General features: G+C 35.2%; 1 protein-coding gene across 3 annotated transcripts in view; it reads left to right on the top strand.

Moving 5' to 3' along the window:
• LOC108729863 (RNA-binding Fox protein 1) overlaps positions 1-22,978 on the top strand; it is a 161,552-nt gene that overhangs the window by 44,409 nt on the left and 94,165 nt on the right. For all 3 annotated transcript variants that reach the window (XM_018459202.1, XM_018459204.1, XM_018459205.1), the window contains exon 2: positions 11,951-12,241. In XM_018459202.1, coding sequence (XP_018314704.1) covers positions 11,951-12,241 — 291 coding nt within the window. The remainder of the gene's footprint in view (positions 1-11,950; positions 12,242-22,978) is intronic.

Genomic DNA, 22,978 nt, shown 5'->3' with positions numbered 1-22,978 from the left:
CCCTCCCTCCCTTTTCTCTCACACGCACGCACGCACTTATATGTTATAGGAACAATGTATGGAAAGGGGAAAGATGCGAGGGGATAAGTCTGGAAAGGGTCTATCTCCCGAAGGGTAATTCCGAAGGGCCATGCTCGCTCGAATAATGACGCCCTCATTGAGTTGTCAGTGATTCTCAATCGCATTGAGACTTTTTTTTACTCTGTACGCATAAATGAAAATCTATCAAATTATTTATAGACAAGTAGCAGTTTATTAAAATTCAACTGCTATTATCACGATTATCTATATTAAATTATTTTCCAAAACTTTAAAAATACTGTGTAATATTTTTTCTCTTTCTTTTTATTTGTTGAAATAAATTCCTATGAAAACGGCAACGTATTAGTCTGAAATCTACAGTGAATGTCGAGCGAGAATCTTTTAATATCCTAAATATAAATAAATACGTGACATATAAAATTATTAGTAGAATTTTATCTTGAATTTGGTCGCGAATTATAGATCGTTTAAAGTGGGCTTTATGATAAGAGGATCGATGTTATCCGCTATGGCACAAAGGATTTTATAACACGGCTCATTCTCTATTAATAAGCATCTGGCGACGAAATCTTAATTATAAAATGACTGTCGTCAATCATAAGATCAGTAGGACGATCTTTATCGCGCAAGGATTCTGATCCGTTAATTACCTCGGCGAACCGTTGAATCATTTTTATCCGAGTTTATAACACTTTGGCGAAGTCACCACGAAAAAAGCCCGGCTGTAATTACCAAGTTTCGGGATTGAAAGAGTTGAACTAGAAGCGGTAGTGCGCGCGCGGAAACGAGCAATATCGTTGAAAGAACCTTTCTTTCTTCGAGATGTAACTTGAATGGACCCACTGTTCTCGTCAAGTACTAACATTCCAAGGATTTCGTAGAAATTAGATAATTACGATAAAAATAATCTTACGACTTTTTTTTATAAAGAATTTAATTATATGCACACGTTAGGTCGTTCGGGTTAATTTTCACCATTTTTACAAATATACAAAAGTTATTAAGTGATTCTCACGTATACTTTAATATCTCTAGAAATTTATAAAGTATTATAAATTAGTTATAAAGATATTTATAAAGTAGTGTATTAGAAAAAAGGGAAAACGTAGAGACTATTATTTAGTCAAATGCTCCTCTACGCATTTCAAAGAAAATAAATAGTAGGACATGAAGACTTAATCATATTAAAAGTTAATATAATAGGAATAAATTCATTAGCCATTTTTTCGCTTCATTGGAAAATACTAATTTTTTCGAGTGAAATACTAATGGCATTCTTCTGCACTCCAGATTTACGTTGTGTACTCTATACATCTATTTTTTCGAGTGAGATTTCATTCCAAGAAATTTAGAGAGAATATATCAACGAATTGCATCAATGTTTTTGATTAATGTTTTGACCTCGGCACTTTTGGCGATCTGATTCGGGATGCAATCCGGAGATTAGTAAAAAGTACACGAGTCCAGTCAGCCGAGTTTCAAGAGCGATTCCATCTTCGGACTCGTCGAACGACGACGAAATCTCGTTACGTACCTCGTTGCCTTGGCGTTTCCCCTGGGGACGCAGAATTTTTCAATTTCCTGTCACTCCCGCGATCTCTCGATGCTCGTATTTCGCGAGTCTCTAGATACTGGACTCATTTCCGAGTTCTCGAGTACGCGCGTTCGCACTGATAAAAGTTGCTCGCATTTAGACGATTTATGAAACTTTCGCGCTTCCGGACAGCGTACGCGCACGGTGATATCAATTCGCACTGCAGGCCAGTTCTCGCGAAATCTCGACAAGAGTATTTTTATTGTACCCACGACAATGCGAAAACTGATTTTATAACTCCGACCGCGCGCTGTCATATCGCGAAAACGTTTATTGATAAAATAACGAGATAAATGGCTAAAAACGCATTTAGATTTTTATCTTCGAGTTTCACGATTATTGTCCGGATGGTTGAGACAATACGACTTTACTCAAATGATGAATGAATTGAACATAATTTGACCACTTTTGCAGTTTGCAGAAACGCGCTCTGCGGTAAAAGCCGCGTGACATTTATCGTAAATTAATTTATATCAACGAATGGAATTGGAGCGGAGTAATATGTTATTAATATAGATAAAATAACCTATATCCGTAAATACAGATGTTATCGATTTGCTGCGACATTTGTTCATCTTTTACATACTCTAAATTTTCTTGACTTTTTAAATCTCCATTTCTAACTGTAAATATCAAGTTCATGTTTGCATTGAAATAATTAGACTTTATTTTTTAAATGTCGCTTTATATAAATAGTTTTCGATCATTAGGTAATTCTTTTTTCTAAGCAAGTTTTAGAATTGTCATGTTTCAGTTAGAGATTTGTTTTGAATAGTTTTATCAAAATTAAAAATACTTTGTTTATTGTGTGGGTTTAGATCATAAAAAAATGATGATATACGCGCAAAAAAAAGCAAATGACGTAAGCAGACGTTAAAAATTGTATATTATCGTTAAATTGTGTATTTTTATTTGGACTTTAAAGCTTTTCATAAATATTTATAAAACATTCATAAAGCATATTTTATGATAAAAATTATGAAATGAGGAAGATGATAGAAATGAAGTTGCATAGAGAGAAATAAAATGTTAAGAATTAATCGCCAAAGTACAACATTGCAATTTAAAAAAGTTTTTACAGCCACTAAAAAGCTGATGGCGCATAAAATTTCTCTCGGAATCTTGGATACGCATGTAGATAAACACAGTTTAGCGATCGTTAAATGTTGTAAGCATACAGCACATTTATCGCACGTAACGTCGTATATCTCTGCAGTATTTTTTTTTGACGGATAAAATCTCCCAGCCTGGTGGAGCGCACGTCAAATTCTCGCGAACCGCTTTAATTTCCCGGCTGTGTATTTTTCGACGAAAATAGCGCGCTTTGCGGAAAGGAAACGGCGCGGTCGCTATCAAGCTTCGCATGCGTGTGAAAATTTACGTGCAGAGGTAGAGATAGCTGAAGGTCGGGACGCGTTCAATGTCTGACAAAATGGACTGAATTCTCTTTGAAATCGTCATTCGCGGACAGAGAGGTAAACGCGGACGGAGTACTCTCTGTGATCATTCGACCGTGACGTTGAGGCAGAACGCTTGTCGATCGTTATCACGTAACGTAGATCGGTTCGCTCTGATTCACAGATGGGTTCCTTATCGTTATAATACCTCTGCCGTGCGAGATAGAGATCGCTCAACGAGAATATGCAGCAGACGTAAGTTCGTGAACATGAAAGTGTCGAATTTTTTTAGTCAAAAACAGTTCGCATCTCTCGCGAAGGATAATCTAGTCGTTTATCTGACCCCTATCCGCGGTATAGTAATTAATACTATTAACCCAGACGCTTATCGTAAGGTAAATCATTATTGAATATGTTTATATAGGTTTCTGAAGATAATCACAACGAGACGTATAGATTTAAATAGATAGACTCGCGCTGTGTGCCAAAAGAGAGATACACGCGAAGCTGCTTACGTAACATCTCGTTACGTGACGGAAGAGCCGATCGATGTCGACGATCGATGGCGGATGTAATTACCACGTAGACCTTAGCGACTTTTATGCTCCGTTGTGTACATGTATTGTACATCGACTACTAACCGCTATATATGTAAGATTGCACGCTATATAAGATTGCAATGCTACGTCAGGCCAGGCACTCCTATCAAATGGGCGATTTCCTTTGTGCGGCTAGATGTCGATCTCAGGAGAACAGGGCCCGATTATTGACGACGCTTTGTTACATGGTCCCAAGTGGCCCGAGTGGCGTGAACGCGCTCTGCTGAATGACGCGTCCGTCCCGACCGGGAAGAGGCTCTTTAGAAACGATCCACTAGCAACGGGCCATCCATTAGCGCGAATTAGAGTATTTAACTCGGCGAGCGAGGGGAATGAGGAAAAGAGCGATCGTACGAGAAAGAGGCATATAGGAACGAGAATGGAAGCGATCGCATTCTCTTCCACCGTATTGTTATAACCAATTGGCTGACTTGATCGTAACGATTTCGTCGCGAATTAAAATATATTTCCAGTTCTCTTTTTTCTACACAGAAGGATCGATTTTGCTAAAGTATTAAAAAATTTAGAAATAGATCTGAAAATAATTTTGCTCTGGACTATCAAAATAATTTTAGAAAAACTCATTATTATATACTCAAAACGAGAATTTATTTTCTTTTGAAGAATATTATAAAATTGACCGAGAATTGATATAAGCAATGATTAATAAGCATTGTTGGCTTTCCGTCATCATATTCAGCTTTTAAATTTTGATTGGAATAAAATATTTCAACTATGCTCAATTTCCAAATTATAAATTAATAGTAATGAAAAGAGCTGATATTATTATGAATGTAGTCAACTGTAACAGTCACATAATAAAAATAGTATCGTCTCAGCGCAAGGAACAACACGGTACAGAGAACGATATCGCAGAAACTAAATAACACGCATCATAAAACATCGACTACTTTTTATGATTCCCGTCAATGCTTTTTAACTTGTCAATTCCGGGAAGCGCCGTGTAATAAAGATTCATAATATTTTCTGTAGATGCTTATTCTCGTCAGGCATCAAAATGAGACTTTGGTAATCATAAGACGAAAAATCTACAGAAGACAAAGTGGAGCGCATAGAGAAGGATATGCCGGATGTACTTTAAGCTCGTTAGGTCGGAAAACCTCCCGCCATTATCCGCTTTCTCTCTATCTCTATTCTAGCTTCTGCCTTGCTCTTTGTCTCTCTTTCTCTTGCTCTCTCGGGCGTTGTGTTCGCTATTGATTTCAGGTTTATTCTTGGCGGCTCTCGTTCGCGCTTTACTGGCGTCAAAACATCGAAAGGACGAGGAAGGGTGACCGTACTACCAGCGCGCGAGTTTCGAATCCTAATACTCAAGGGCAAACCGCTGTCGCAGAAACTTAAAGTCGTCCCATGTCGGCACACTCGTGAGAGTACTCGAGATGAAAACCCGATGGTTAAATTACGAGCACTTTCCTCGTGCTGTGTGTGTGTGTGTGTGTCTGAAATTATTGCTAGCTTTCTGGATATGACGTAATGGCAGTTGCACCAGAACTCTACGGAAAAGCCCCGTGAAGTAGCAATGAGTAACATCTCCATAAAAGTCGATATGCGTTGGTACCTTTATAGATTTCTAAACAGCATATGTTATACCGCTTATAAACTTTTAATTATGAATTTTTCCATCGTTCAATTATATTTGATTTGCGTCCAAATTATTTTATTAGATAATTATAAACTGCTTTTTTTCTATAAATTATAATTTGAATTATAATATTAAATAATAAGTCTGTTATTGGAGGAAGAAAATCTAAGTAGTCATCATTCGTTCAAGCTTAATGTTAGCTAAATGCGAGGGAAAGTTAAACAGTATATAGATAGAAAGTATTTTAGTTGTGTTTATGCAAGTCAGCGTGAGGCAGCACGCTCTCTGATTCCTGTTTTTATCAGATCTTCTTTAAGCACGTTTTGTTTCTAGAAAATTTAATTGTCATAAATTGGAACGTATTATTTTGTAATTTTTTTCTTATAATTTTTTTTCTATTTTTTTTTTATTTCTGTACTTTTTAAAAATATGAATACAACAAAATTTCATATAAAGTTAATGAAAATTGCATTTATCCTGGTATTATTTTTCATTAATATATGATAATATCCGAAGGAGGTGCATGTTTCTTTCTTCGCCGTGGGGGATGCGTCTTTCTTGATTTTTCCATAGCGGTTGTATCGTTGGTGTAGCAGCGCGATGCTCGCTTTTGCATTTCAAACGTGGCGCGATGCATCCTGATACAGCTGCGAATAGCAATGCGCAAATAAGCTGTTTTCCGACCCATGCCATTGTCTCGAACGCAACACGGAATTACAAACATATCCATTATTTTGTAGCTATTCTGTAAAATTACAATAATAACATTTCCATATTTGATATTACGAAAATGGGTTAATTCGCAAAATAGCAGTTTCGTGCGAATTAAGTTTAAAATGTCAAGTTCCGCGTTGCTAACGCAATTTTGTATCTTATAATTAAGTCAATTCTCTCTCTATTCATTAAGAGTTAATTTATTCTTTTTTCATAATATCGTCCGCATTTGTCATACCTTCATTAATTCGCAACTAGAATATATGAGTCCTGATCACTTGGGGACTTATCTTAATTTTTAAATAGTAGATAATTATTTGAAGTAGATTTATATTTTATTTTAATTTTATTTTCATAGTTTTGACATTGAAATTTTTTTTTAACAAAAATTTTATTAATAAAAATTAGTATCAAAACTGGTAATAAAAATTTTAGTGAGTTTCAGAGAAGTATGTTATTTATTCAAAATATTTTGATTTGACACATGTGTTTCTGTTACAGAATTGAGGAATTTGCGCTATGCGAAATGCTGTGATTGCGCGATGAAACGGTGTTTATGCAATCCATTTCGATTTGCGCATCTCCTCGCGGACCCGCGCGAAACAGCCTCTTCGCATAGCGTCCGCTTTTTCTATTGCCAATTCCGATAACGTTGATTCTCCGTGCAGATCGACAAGCCAGTTCCCTGGTTTGCCGGTTATTCGCTTCCCAACCCCCCAATTTTAGTCGATAAGACAGGCGCTGTGCATGCGAAAAGTGCCATTTTGTTTGGTCGATGGTACTCTCGAAATAGGTCGTTGGTCTGATATACTCTGTAGTACTCCCATGAATCGATCTGAAGCAGAGAGGCCGATACGTTGAGATAACTCGGATTTTCGTAGCCTGTACTAGTTTAGCTCTTCGTAACATGAGATGCAAGTGATCCGCGTGAGTACTTTAGGTTGTAACGATCATCCTTGCCAATCCTGCGGTGTACAAAGTTCCGAAAATCAAAGGGCAAACGGTATGAAGTAATACAATCCTATTTACTTTAAATTTTATCTCTTTATGCCCCTCTCTATCTCTTCTTTCACTAATTTATATTAAATACAATGTATCTAGAGAACTAAATTATTTTTTTGAGTTACTTTTTAAACCTTTCAAATTCTATATTATTTTGATGATCTTTTACATTAAAAATTAAGAAAAAAAACTACAATTTACAAACTTAAAATTTACACGGAAAGAATGATTATGCTGAAGTATCTACAAATTTAGTTAGAGATATAGATCTGAAAATAATTTTGGACCAAGAAAATTACGTATGTAGGACGTTCAAATTGGCTGCTAAATATTGTTTGCAGTATTTTGAATATTTCCTAACATAATTAGTTTGACGGTTCAACAAAATTATTTTCAGATCTGTATCTACTTAATTTTTTAAATATTTCAGCAAAATTGTTTCTTCTATGTAATTAATGCGTAATTAAATTGTTTGAAATTAAAATATTTAATTTCAATTGTAATTTAAATTTAGTTTAGTTCAAAATAATAGCTAAGAGGGTTATATTAGACTCAACGATGCTCATATTAATCGTGTGAACCCAATAGAAGATGAATCGACAATTCGCATAACCGTTCGAATAATCATTTGCCTCGAGTATCCAATTAAGCAACGGCAACGCGAGTGCATTGCATTACCAAGCAGAAACGGCACTAGAGCGCCGTGCATTTCGTCATTCATTCTCTACGCCCGAGGTAGCTGATCGAATTAACGTTGGGGTCATTAAAATTTTTTTTCATTACGTTCCTCGAGCTCGCGCACGCGATCGCCGTAAGGCCCAGCTAGCTGTGGCGACATGCTCCGCTGACGCCGAAGGGGAAGCGTGCTCTGAATGGTCCCTTGTATGTACTACCGCTCGCGGGAAGTCTCGCTCTGTTCACGATTATAAAAAAAAGGGAAAAAGAAGGAGCAGACGACAAAGAACTGTTAGACTGTCGTTGACCGAGCGAGAACGAACCATCTACTAAAATGGGATTGAGAATTTTATCTTGAGGTTTGACAATGGGGATGTCAAAGAAACTTATTCCTTTCTACAATGGTTACGTTTACACCGTGCATTTAGCCCGCGGCCTATACGATAGATGTCCTTGTTTATCCTGTATATTAAACAAAGACACCTATCGTATAGGTCGCAGACTAAGCGCACTGTGTAAACGTAGCCAATATCCGCACGATATTTGCAACATTGACAAATCTCTGTGATATTTAAAGAAATTTTTTAAAAATTTTCTGCTTACACAAACATTCCGTTGTCTGCTAACACGGGTAATTTTAACGTAATATTTTATTCGTGGCAGACAGAAACTTCCTTTTAGCTCCCCACTTATGAACGTGACTTAAATTTGATTCGATTTGACGTGACTCGAGTTTAATTTTAACATGCCGCATTCCAACTTCCGGCAGCTATTACGACATACGAAGAAATATCTACACTCGACTTTATTGCAAAGTTAAAACTTTTGCCAGGATTCTCTTATTCGCGAACGCGTTCATTTTAAATAAATTAGAAAAATCAATTAACGGAGCAGTTAGTGGTCGGGAAGTTAAATCTATAATATTTCTTCGTACTCATCGACTAGGGAGATTAATGCGTTTTTAATCCTTCCCAAAGTCCTTTATCTTCGTGATCGGGACGAAGAGCCGTGACTTTATCTCAGCCAATCGGAAGACATATTTCCCGTGCCAGCGAGAGAAAATTAGGTCGGTTCGGGATCACGTTCTTCAGCGTGTACGCTCTTCTTTTTCTTATCCTGTCCCTTTCGTTGATTAAGCTACGCTTGCGGAATAGAAAGCCGGTAGAAGGGGAATGTGATGTGCAGAGCCAGAGGCGACTTTCCTCGATTTCGCTCAAACTTAGTTTCAGTTCTCATTCGCCGCGAGGCTTTTCTAAAGGGATTCCTTCACACGTGAAGTATTCTGCTCCACGTATCCTTTCATTGATTGTCTCCTGTATGAACAATGTATACTTCCTCGCAGAGATTACCTCTCTTGTTTCTATTCATTGTATTCGTTAGATTTTTCTTGTTAATATCACCGATCGTGATCAAACTTTTGAAATCTTGTTCTAACAGTTTTTTATTTCGTGGTTTTTTTTTAGAATTCTATTTACTCTGTGTATGAGTATCCATAATTGAATCTCGGTTGAAAAAAAATTGTCTTTGTGTTACAAAATTTGAAAAGGCAATTGGATATTTCGTGTACATGTTTAGCAAATGAAATTGTGACAAACTTTACGAAATCAATGTTCGAAGAAATCACATTCTGAGATAATAAAAATAAACATAAAATCTAAAAGTAAATATGATATAATATAGATGAAATTAAATGAAATTAGATTTATTATATAAGTGTATGGATTCAATATTGACGATATCGACACGGATTGTAATTATGCATTTTAAATATTAAAACATCAACTTTACAATTAAAAGATAGAGAGGCATAATTTTCTGCACATATGCATTATATGATATATTACGTATTTCTCATTGCTTTTATATGATACATTATGTATTTCTCGTTGCTTTTATATGGCGTTACGTATATAAAATGATAAATCACACTTCTGTTCTTACACATCCATTACTTCTGACCATTTTCATATAAACGACAGCTGTTAATTTATCATAGACTTTGCTATCGTAATCAGACGCGAGGAATCATCTGGATCGCTGCAACACTTTGTTGATGTCGGATCTTCCATAATTACTGAGACCAGGTTCTTCATTTCTCAGACTTAACAAAGGGCTCTTCCTCGCGCAACTTCATCTCCGTTCGCTCGCGCGGCCCGGCCGGTGCGTATCGGTGAAATCCGGTCTAAATCGAGTTTTCAGAAAAATGTTCAAGGTAGGAATAACAAATGGCTCTTTGCTCTCTCGCAGCGGAGCGAGGTCGAGGGATAGCGTTCAGAAATAATCTCGAGAGAAGGGAGAACTGGACAAACCATCTGTAACCTGCCACGCGCGAGATTGTGGATGGCACAGCCCGGGGGCGTATCATAAATTATAGTTACCCTCTGCTGTCCATAGTAAATCGTTTGCCGTCCCGCAGATCCTTCTCCGCCTTTTACACGTTCCATAAAATTGTCTCTTTTTACTTAAACTATCTGGCCTTATAGCTAAACTAGAAAGCCTGGTCGAACGTTGATAATTTTTCACTTGCGCTTAGCTACTGAAAGAATTTTTATTGTTTCATAACCTGTTTTTTATAAATCGTTTAACTAAAATCGATTGTTTTTACCTGATATAAAATTTAGTAACTTTTAATAAACGATCTCAAAAAAAAATAAAAATTGTAAGTTTATAAAAAATTTATATTTTATAGTTGCAACTTCATGAACAGCGAAATCATATCAGTTTTATCATAGCTTTATTTCTTATAGTATATTTAATATAATGTATATTTAACACGCGAATTATACAATGATTAATTTATATCCACATTGCATATTTATCATCTGATACTGAATATTTTATTGTCTGATATTGCAATTTAAATATTTAATTCTATATTACTCGCGTGATTTTTTTAAACAGGATTACTTATGTAGCGTGTTTTTGACACCTCAGTTTATCTCAATTTTCAATAGTCTCTTTAGCTATTTACAACTAAATAAAGATTGATAATATTCTGTATATAAGGTATCTTTTTAGATAAAGATAAATGCAAAAATTGTTTCTAAATTGTAAAATAATTTTCATAAAATATAATAATGTATATAAATAGCATTCGTACATGTGTTTAGCAAATTTATATGGTGGGAGTGTTTCTGAACATCTAACGTGAATAATGAAGAGTTAAAAGTATTTATAATTTTTTTATTTAGCAAATTGTTAATCCAACTTCTAGCCAGAAATTAACAAGGACATTTTTTGTCTGAAATATTTGTGAAGTTTATAAAAAGAGAATCAAGCTTCGACTTTAGACGAGAAAGATTAGTTCTCTTATATTTTTGGGGTAAGAATGTTTTTACTGAACTAGGTTCGCGTTAAGGTATTATTCAACCAATCGTGGCCCGCCACGACATTCCAATGGAACATTGCCAGAAATCTTTCTACTATAAGTACGATTGCCTGCGGTCACGGTAAATAGTTCGCTACCGCACGAAAAATTGGCAACGCGATTTTCGCCATTATCTTTCATCTTTAACGATCTCGGAGAAACCAGAAAAACTGAGTCAAACCTACTTATAGTAAGAAAAGTATTTCTCTATCTTAAATCGCGAATGATGGACGAGAGAGTGTTTGAACGTTAGTGAAAGTTAATAAGATACATTTCTGTTATCTATTATAATATAATTTATCTTCATATTTAAATTATTAACAGTGTTTTGATCTTATTAAAAATTATAAGATTAATTGAAAGATAACTAATCTCTTTAAGCTAGAGAGATGTCTCCAATGATGTCCATCTATTTTGTCAATTTATTAGATTACATATAAAATTAATGTAAAATAATTATATGGTAGACAGGGGATAATTTAGTAAATATTTAACTCTTATAGACACAGAAAGTTTTAATTAGTAATTATCAATTTCCTTTTCTTATATTAATAAATAATGATAAGAAAAATAGTCTTAATCATAAATTAATTAAGTCATTACTCATAATAGTTTTACAAGAAACGAATTTGTATGAAATCCTAAACTTTGAGTTGTTAAAGTCACGTTTACACACTGAAAATATGTTATATCAACATTATCTTAATTGAAAATAATTTTATTTATTCATAACACTATTAATGAAACAAATAAAATCAGAGCATAACGTATTTGCTTCATTAATAGTGTTATTGATTTGATACAATTATTTTCAATTCAAATAATGCTGTTGACATAACATTTTTTTTCAATGCATTTATCGGTATTAAAATAACCCTTTAATTTATCCTTACCCTTAATCTTATGTTACTTTGATTGAGCATTGAAACTCACAAGAAATTTTTTTTTTTTTTTCAGCATATGGTGCAGACAGGGATGGCTGCGCCCTATGGTGGGGGTGTCTTCCCTCCTCCGGTAAACGGGGTTGCGGGTGTCGTGGGGGCGGCCGGTGCAGCCGGTGACGTTAAGCCACCGCCACCAGTGACGGTGAAGGAGGAGAATGCCGGTGCGCCCCAGCAACCACCCCCGACCGGCGGGCCCCAGGTGCCGCCTGCGGCAGGAGCACCCCATCCCGCCGCCCCTGGTGCGCCGACCGCTGCCAGCTTCAGTCCGCCTCCGCCTCCGAACGGGGTCGATCAACAGGCCATCGTAAGTTTCTGACTCTTAATTAACACGACTGTGTCAAATTGGTCGATAAGCACATCGATTATCACTCGTACTACAAAACTATAATAACAATGATTAGGAAAGGAGCAGTTCCCTTTACATAAGATTTCGATGTACATCGAAAATAGTTATTAACTACTATAATAAATTAAATTAATTTAGATTAATTTTTGAAAGTTTAAATTTAAATAGTTCTTAAAATTATATACGTTCTTAAATACCTATGAGACATTTGTTTAACATTTAAAAATGGTAAAGTATGAAGAATTAACATTTATATGGAGTTTTTTTTATCCTCCAAGCATAATTCTGAATATTATTATATATATTCCAAAAAAGCATTTTCTATAGGAGAATTTTCTTAGGACTGCGATGTCTTCTTTTCGTGAACAAATATTGTAACGACCAAAGATTAAAGCGATACGTTATTGGCTGTTTAAGCCAGTGCGGTGCACCAAAACCGCAAGCGCAGGGGCCCGTTAGAGTAACTAATCCTTTCGAATGTTCTTGACGTTCGTGACAACGCGAAATTGTACGTTACATTCTTATGAAGTAGCCCCTTGCGAGCCATGTGGAGCACTTTCAAGATTCTAGTGTACATTCCGTTACCGGAGAACCAAACTTCTTGAACCGTGCACGTCTCCCTTCTTACCTTCGTCCTGTTTCCCAAGGCGCGGCCGTCATCCCGTCACGTAGTTGCGGTCGCGGTCAACGATTCTGGACACGTATGAATGAAGAAGAGACGTCGTTGCCTCCGATGCGACGACGAGTGAATTCTACGAAGGAGGGCCCCTTGTAATTCATAGCAAAGTGCGCGGTAGACGGAAAGAGTTACTTACAGATTGAATAAAAGAATTTCCTCGCTTGACGTTATGCGTTTTGTTTGCGATATAAACTTTCATTCATGATGAAACACAGTGAGAGAAAAAAAAACGATAATTAACGTTGACGTTCATCAACGTTTATAGTAATATGAGAGTAGTAAGAAAAAAAAATATTAATCCGTACATAAGAGTATTATGATCATAATAATAGAAAATTTAAGAAAAAGGTTACTTAAAATTAAATACGTAATCGTTAATTGCATTTATATTTAAAGTCCCTGTTTTAAAGATTTTGTTTAAATTAACACTTTCGTTAATATAATTTTGTAAATTCAGGAACGCCAGTTTTGTAAGATTTATTACGTAATCGACTTAATGAAGTTTATTAAATCCGGATGATTTTCAAATAGATCGACTAATTCCTGAAATAGTTTATTTCATCACGCTCGCGTAAAGCTATATTGTGCTTTAAATTTTATTCCTCATTAGCGAATGTAATCGATGATCGATGTACCTAATTGGAAATACACAGGATATACAGAAATGCCTTATCTTGCTTAAAACTTCTAATGATCTGCCTTTTGCTTGACCCACAATTTACGAGCAATTGCAATTCTGTTTATTGCATTATTCACCGGATGGTTGTCGGAGCATGTCGGGTTAACTTTTTTTCTAGAAATTATTAATTACACTTTCTTGCATCACTCTACATTCAATTCTGTATTTACAACGTATCGTCATACGACTGATATCTAAAATAAAGGAGTCTTTTGAAAACGTACAAATTTGTATTCATCAGTCATTCTTCGAATTATCGGAGGAGACATTTTTGCTGGACCGTGCTTGATCCTGACCTCTAAATTTATGTGAATTTATCGTCCATATGATATAAACTTTATAAATCTATTCCATATGTGAGGGAAAATAATTAATATTTTAAATTTAAATCAGTTGTGATTAAAAATTTACTTGAAAATCCACGAAAAATATAATTAATTTCATTTATTGATTTTTTCACATTTCGATTCTTAAATAATCTTTTCAGGTCATATCTTTTTATGTATATCTCTCTTTTCTCATTCGCGCAATATATTTCGTAATCAATATAGGATTCCACAAATATCTACCACTACTTTTCTCAAAATGTCACTAATATTCATGCACCTGTTTTTAGAATCCTTTTTGTGACAATCGATCCGGCCATGCTTGTGTAATAAGAGTTAAATGGTTCATCGGTAATTGCATTTTAATAGTCCAACGTGGCGGAGACTCGGTCCCCCTTTGTTCGAAATAGGTCCGTAGGGAGGGCACGTCGTTCGTGTGATAGATACGCGATTACGAGATATAATCCGGTGCCATTAATTCCCTTGAAATTCATACGCCGCGTCGACGGTGCGTGGAAACTCGAGGCTACAATGCGTTCTCGCTGTCGGCCGACTCTCCGATTCATTACCATCGGAGACGCCGCAGTCAGGTTTCCTCACCTGATTTACGACCACCGGTTAGAACGCGGCACTGCGAGGATAATGACGATCACGCTTTAGTGCTAAATAAATATCGGGGAAAGGTCGGGTCTCTGGCGACAACGATAATTGATTTCATGCTCGGTCGCGACTCAAAATGCAAAGCACTTTTGTATCGACACGATATCGCGCGCACAACGAATGCAAGAAAAGTAATATTTAAATCCGCTCTAATTTATTGCGTTGGTACAGATGCTGTTTTCTTGATTTCACTCGCGTATATTTTAATTCCGATTTCACGGCGTGCGGTTTTCGTTCATTTCCTGTGAAATCGAGAATGTGATATGTTTCTGAGTATCGAGAGAAATACATTATCATTCGCGGGGAATGGATTAAAGCTTGATATTTATAACGGCTAAATAATCTCTAGTCTCGAGTTACCTATCTATTCTACAATTATTCGTATGACATTAATGCTTCGCTTCGTATTCACAATGATGTTCCGTGCTATCTGCAATAGCGATACATCTGGGATATACCGTGCAAATTGGACTGGAATTGCTCCAGCGTTAAACCGGCTAGTAAAATTCGTCAAATGATTTCCATTATATCTACATACCATATATATCAGCACAAAGCTGAAAATACCGCACCTGAAAAAATTACACTTTTCTCTTTTTGTCACGAACGGGGTATTGTGTCCGCGTCAAATTGAGAGGGAAAAATCGGTAAATTGGTTCACTGAAAAAAAATGGAAGGGAAAAAAAGAAGTAATATTCGACGTCGATTGCGTTATCAGAAAATCTTTATTTTATCGCAGAAATGTTACATCCATTTTACGATCGCGCAATATAAACTCAAATATTGCTCCGTTAAGGTTTGACGAAACCGTCTCTTCTGAGAGAAGTAAATTTATATATAAGTTGTTGTTTGCATTCCATTAAACGCTGAGTAAGATTGATAATGATCTCGCGCGCAGTTTGATGGCGAACGAACAATTCATGAACAATGTCACGCTGGTTCCGGTCGTGGCTGCTTTGTGCCGCGGTAAATACGTCTGATCAATTAACCGGGCCTGGTTAGTCATCGAGTCGAAAAGCATACGTCGCCCGCACAGTTCGTTCGGCCGCAGCTTCGTGCACGCGAGATCACCTGGGACACGGGAGTCTGCCATGCATTTCCTCCTCTTTCTCCTCCTCTTCCACACCACTACCATCACCAACTACCACGTCCTCTGCTTCCTTCCATAGTTTCATTCCGAACGGATGGCAGCGCAATCGTGTTGTTCGCCCCGATGCGACAACACGTATATTATATTGCGCGGAATTACGGAACGTTATGCTCGAGTCATGCACACACGGCCGATCTTGCGAACAATTTGCCGTACATAAATTTTTGCCTCGAATAAATCACGGCCGTGATTTATGCAGGAAATAGATGCGCAGGAAATAGATGTTCTGAAATTGCGATAACTTTGACGGAATAAATTACAGAATTTTTAAAAGTTTTTCGTCCGTTAATTAAGAATTATATTTAATATTTAATTTCACGTTCCGAGGATTTATATTTGATGAGATAATGTGGAATCAAGAATAAATTAAATTTTATGATAATATCCTATGTAACGTTGCAACAGTGGCAATTTTATTAATAATAATTTATGATTTATATTATATATGTATGTATGTAGATATATTTTTAGTATATTAGGCTGTTACAAAACGACATAAAAATGAATGATTTTTTAAAATGAATTTTCTACCTTATTACCTCAATTCTCTTTAATATTACATGACATAATCCGGAAGTCGCTTAACAATGGAACATTGTACGTAGTATAATGCACGTAGTATCCATACATTCCATGTACTGCGCACACGATGCGTGTGTATCCCTAGTTATCTAGCGGCAAACAGACGCGCAATGGTGTATATTCGAGTTTCCTAGCATTAGGCGAAATTCCGTAGTCCCCTTTCAAGTTAACTCGCTTGAGACGATACTCGTTTTAACAATCTGTCGTCTGAATAGTTCCGTGCGAAAACTGTCATATAGACATACTATATGAAATAATCTGGTTTATTTTGTGTCATTACCTATTTCGAGCCAGCGGAATTATTTAAGCATAAACAAAAAGGATTCCAGCTCCGACAAATATAGTTATTTAAAATTCATGGTATTTCGCAAAATAGACTGGGAAGATTCTATCTGTTGATTATTCCTGACTTTGCGTGAGAATATGTTGTACATTGAGAGAGAAAAATTGCAATTACAATAATTTAACTAGAATTTGTAATCATTTTTTAGGACAATAATATATTTTGCCTGATACAGTATCAGGCTGCTCCTCGCCCTGATGAAGTGAACTGCAAGGGTCACGAAACGTTGGCATTCCAAGAATGGATCTAAACACGGAGAAAACCCGCGAAACGCAAGATTGTCACATAGGTAACACCCGTGAAAGCCTCAAGAATAATATTTATAGTTGTTTTAATCACACAAATATAGTTAATATTTGAGAGAACTGTACATATAGATACGATTGTTATTACTAACATTGTTGCAGTGAGAACCATAAAAATGGATAACTAATTACATTACCATACAATTATAGTCACAAAAAATTTTTCTTTCAGTGTTTTAAGTATTTTAAGCTCTTATTCCTTTTTTCTTAAATAAATATAAATGTTATTATCGTGCCAAAATTTAAGTAAAATAGACAAAAATTATTTTTATTCAGAAACATACTTTTATAACCATTCTACTAATTGCTTCTAGTATAGACTTTAACTTTTACTTCTCTTCTTGTACTTCGCATTACGGAAGTAGTGACTTCAATTTGGTCGAGGGAATCAGCAGATAGAAGTAGATAAGCGTGAGATCTTAAGATATTCAGAATACAGTCTGAAATGTCGTAAAGGATAGAAATTTCTTTGGCTGTATGTTTCTTCGCTCGCTAAAAGCATCCGCAGTATTGGGTAGTGTTCGTTAGTAAAAGTCGAAACCGCTTTGCCGGAAACGCTGAAGGGAGGCTTGCCATTCGTCGAATTCACCGGCGCGAAACTTTGCAATATGCGCTCGCGCGCGCGCTGAGGTTCGGAAAATTTGCCTGCCTCTTTTCCGCAACTCGCCGTTAATGAATATAAAGTTGCGGCGGCCGTCTGGAACTTTCTAAAATTGCCAAGTAGGGACGAATTACCGCCTCGCCGCCGCATTCAACCAAAGGAAAATGTCCGCACAGGCCGTTGCGCGTTGTTTTATTGTTTTCCGTCGCATTGCGCCGAGACTATCCTGTCGGAGCAGTGTATAGGCCCTTTGTAGTAGTAAACGCTTTTCTTCATCACTCTCTGATTACTTAACTTTCTTTGCTTACAAAAGATTGGAACTTTGCGAAACTCGGAAATTACTATATGATATTACTTCAAGTTGTCGCCCTTCAAATTACAAAAATCGTGACCTTTATGTTCTGCAAATGTTCTGCAATAAATATTTCTTTTCCTCGTATAGAGTCACAAGTTTTTTGAATGTGTGTGTGTGTGTGTGTGTCGCAAAAGACAATTTTTTAAATAGATAGTCGTATAGCTTTATTTTTCCGTGAATTTTTTTGTTGTCTTTTAAAGCAAGCTGGGGAAGGAAAAGGGGCAAACAAATGGCGCGGAGTTTTGGGGCGAACGGCTATAAATCCTTGCCTTGGGAACGACACGTCTCTATTATTCATGCCGGACTAAAAGCTTCTCGAACAGTACAGAATTTGCGAGCGTTTCCCTACTTGATGACATTATCCGTCTTCCGCGGTTTGCATAATTTGTCGGATTTATCTCGCGTAACTTTACGTGCACGTTCCTTCATGCACTGATTTTGTGCACCTAATCTGATTTGCACGAAGCTTATCCCATATACAGAAAGTACACATCACATATATGACATGAGAAACAACCGTAATGAAGGTTTATCTCGTTTATGATAATTCAATGTCATTTTTATGAAGATTTACAATAATTCATAAAAACGATCAAGTAACTCTGGTACGTGGGCAGTTTGATAAGTCAATAACTTTTTAAAAGGAGATTATGTTGAAATATAAGTTGAATCTTGATAAAAAAAATAATAAAAAAAAGTCAATGATTTATCAAACTATCCTGGTACACCGCGTCCAACAAAAATTTAATTTTTCAAATATTAGATACTATGTTTATGGTAAATAAATTATATCAATAAAAACTTTATATTGTTCAATACTATGAAAAAAATGTTAGGAATCCAAAATATTTTTTATATCAAAAAAACACTTTTTAAAACCCTTGCATTTTGCAATCCTTCCGATGGGAGTGGAATATACGGTGGTTCATAGGTGGGATGCATGGCTCATAAAAAATTTACGATTAATGCTTAGAAATAAGACGTAAAATGATGTAATAACTTATAAAATACGTCTGCAAAGTTTTATTAAGGAATAACAATGTTAAGTAGGTATATGTACGAAGTAGGTAATAGATAATAATTCTAATCTTTTGCGTATATTACAAGTGTTATGATATAAGGTACATATATATTTCATGTAATGCATTTATTACATTTAATACGCTGAATTTAATCTGCGCATTTTGTATATTTTACATACATCCGCCCGCTAAAAATGCCGTTTATTCCAAATAGATAGGATATACAAGACATTCAAGTTGAACAAATATTACAACAGCTAAGCACACACTTGTACTTTACTATACTCTATTCTTTACCATCCCTAGGTCTACACTTATACTTATATGTCAACAAATAACCATTAAGCCTTTTGTATTCCCTACAGTAATCACATTTTATGTGAATTATGATATATGATTGCGCTCTTTACTTTGACAAATTGATTCAAATGACAGTGGTTTTATTAACATTAATAATAAAAAAACTGATATTATAACACAATATGAATATAACACAAAGGCATATAATAGAGTGATTGCGTGCCAATTATCCTCATTTCTTCTGTTTTTTTCTGACATTTTGCGACGTAAATCCCCGCATAGGAAATACTAGAGTTACCCTAATTGTTGATACAATATCTCAAAGTAAAAAGGATTGACATTATCGATTAGTAAATATAGAACGTATAATGGGACAACGTATATATTGGCTATGTTAAGAAAATACAACGGAAAGCTCGTTGCTATTGGTATATTTTTTTAAATTTATCATAAATCTATATCATAGGTCTATTTCAATCACAGGCAATAATTATTGAGCGCTTACTCAACTGTTATATTTTCTGAACGTAATCATTATAATTATATACATAAACTTTGTTTATTTTTCACGATTTTGGAAATAATACTTCATCAAGTTACTCATTCGTGAAAGATAAATTACAAAACGAATCTGACTGAAACGCGAAGAGGGTACCTTTTTAAAGTTTTATTTTGAAAGAGCTAATAAATTATGAATGTTGTTATTGTGCAGCAATTATACTGACAATCGTTTTCTTCTATTCTTTTATTTCATTTATATCATATTTGAATAATATTTCATTACACTTTATGTTTGTATTTTTGTGTCGATAAATAAATCTTTTGTCTCTATCGACAAGCCGAAATTACATTAAACCAAAGGAAGTTGTACCAACACAAAATATTATACTTTTGCCAATACGAATTTCGTGTAAAGCACGTATCGTTCGAACGTATTGTTCAACAGTTTCGCCGTTGTGATAAACTTGTCAGCCATTGGCTTGAAGCAAGCGAGCGATGCTGTACCGAAAGTTGCGGGAATAAATGTTCCGCGTCAATTGGTATCCGAGTGTACTTCGCGCATCTCCGCCGTGGACGTTGCACGCTGTCGGAATATTAAGTAGTTCGTTTGGATGCCGATTCCCGGGACGAATAGAAGCATAGCTAACGAGGATGATTCGGGAGACTGCTCGATGAGCTACGGCGCTTTAAAAATTCAATTTGCTAGTTCCATTGTGAGATTTGCCTAATTTAGGAAGATTTTAGTAGTCGAATGTAAATTAAACTCGAGAACGTGCAAATAGTTATAGATAATAAGTAAAAATAAATTTATTTATTAAAAGCACTTTTCGTATTCTGTTAATATTTAGATAAATATGGCATAACACAGGCGTCGTTGTTACTTAAAATAACAATTCTTTGCAATTTCAGTTTTCTTTGTATTTGTAATAATTTCAGTCTTTTGTTCCGATTAAATTCTTGTAAGTACAATAATCAAACAATATTACTTTCAAAAATAATTAGTATAACGGAGTGTAATAAGTAGATTACGAGATATAAGCAATGCAAATGAGATGTGAGAGAAAATCTCTTTTACTTTTTATTATTTTATAAATCTCTCATTTTTATTTACATTTTAAATCTTGCTGATTTGAAGTCTTGTATGAAATATAAAAGTCTCTCATGGTTTGAAAAGGAAGCGTGAAATTAACGGAAAAATACCTTCACGGTAATGCAATCATCGTGCTTTTCGCTAATGCTCGAATACGTCGAAGTCTTGGGAAGAATAATGCTCTCTCGAATATCTGACACCAATATCCGCAAAGTCGAGAGAAGAAGTACCGTCAACGCGATTTCGATTATTTCGTGCTATGAGCGTCGTTCGTCAAATCGGAATAATTTCGTTAAATTGGAGCGGTTAACTCGCCAATTGCGAAACGAAAGCAGAAAAGTACTCGTACTTCCTTTGACATGTCACGCGAAATATCTTGTTAGGAGAAAGCATTGGAGTTAATTTTTTTCGATGATTGTATATGATTATATGCTTGTTTGACAAATTTCCATCCATTATTGCTAAAGTTTTCATTTAATGAACGAAATAATAAATCAAGAATATATAAGAATTAGAATTTTAAGATAAATAGATAATAAATGAAAAAAAATATATATATAAATATAATATTTAGGATTGTGAATATAATTAACTTGTTTGCGCTTTGAGTTAAAATAATTTTCTTTATGAAATTATAGTATCACAACAGTAATAAATTTTAGTTGTACTTAACTTTGTATCAAAATATCACTACATTAATGTGGCTGCATGTAGAAATTATATTATACGTTAATATTCAGACAATCATATATTCAAATAATAATATTCTATAATTGTTTTAAAAAGCTTTGGAACATTACCAGCACAGTTAGCGCGCTACATCTTGTGTTAAATGGACAGAAAGGCGTCACGAAATAAAAAGGTGATGAAAGTGTTCAACAGAGAATAAAACGGATAAATGAAGAAAGAAATTGTCGAAATTTCTCCCAAATAATCACCAGTGGCATACGTTAAAAGAATGGACTGGGGTATATATATTCGTGGACGGTTTATGTCGTACGAGGGTTGGTAGCTCGTTCTGCTTTCCACTCTGTTAAATTTTCGCTCGCTGCCGCGTCAGAAAAGCCGCGTTCGCCTCTTTTGCACGCGTAGATTGGGGCTGGAAAAAAAGTTTCAATCTCCCACGAAACAAGCTTTCACCAACGTCATAAAAGTGCGTCCGGCAGTATATTGACGCGTTCTCATCGCAACTTGTAATCCGGCGATGATGCATTGACAATATGTTATAATGAATAATAACACTCGACCTACAATAGATATTGCACACAATAATTAACAAGGGGAGAGAAAAAAAGGCAGAAAATTGTAGAAAAGTATATTTAATGAAATATTATTATATATTACCTATACATAAATTTTTTGACGAGAAAAAATTTTTTTTTTTAAATTAGATAAATCAAAACCTAAAATTTCTTAGCTAATAATAAAATTTATATGTATAATTGCAGTACGTGTAAATTTAGTAGTATATAGAAGTGTATATAGAAATAAACAAGTGTATATAGAAATTAATTTGTGTATTTTATTTAAATGCATGGTTTATTAAAAAAAATTGTTTATTTCTGTTGCTTTTAGAACTGTGAAAATTTATGTACTAAAAGCAAATGGATTACTGGTAAAATAGTGGCTTTATATTCTCAATATTTCGCAAGTTACCCGAAGTAACAGCTGTGTCTGACCGTGCACTGTGCGCATTCACTTGCCCGCCGTTAGTAGTGCAGGCATGATAAGGTCGGCCATTTGGCTGACCACTTTCAGATATTACCACTTACAGCTTCCGCCGTGTTCCCAACTTAATACGAACGATCATATTCCTGGCTTATGTTGTTCCATAGCCGCGTTCACGTACACTATAAATCATTGTTTACGATCTATTCGAGATTGGATGTACTTTTTAGTAATAATTCTATATCTTAGACACCTCAAAATTACACGGAATGCGCGCGCGAGAAACGTGACACCAAAGTATTATCAAGATACGATTTACACATTGTTTTATCATGCGGCAAAGCTTCTAGTTTTATATAAAACGACGAAAATATAGTTTCCATTTTACAGAAGATTAATAGTTTTTATGAGAAATATCAGTATTATTGTATAAT

Source organism: Mycetomoellerius zeteki, unplaced genomic scaffold (genome assembly GCF_001594055.1).
Source record: "Mycetomoellerius zeteki isolate Tzet28-1 unplaced genomic scaffold, Tzet1.0 scaffold80, whole genome shotgun sequence".
Classification (NCBI taxonomy): domain Eukaryota; kingdom Metazoa; phylum Arthropoda; class Insecta; order Hymenoptera; family Formicidae; genus Mycetomoellerius; species Mycetomoellerius zeteki.
The sequence above is the reverse complement of the archived record's forward strand: the minus strand, read 5'-3'. Positions and strand labels throughout refer to the sequence as shown.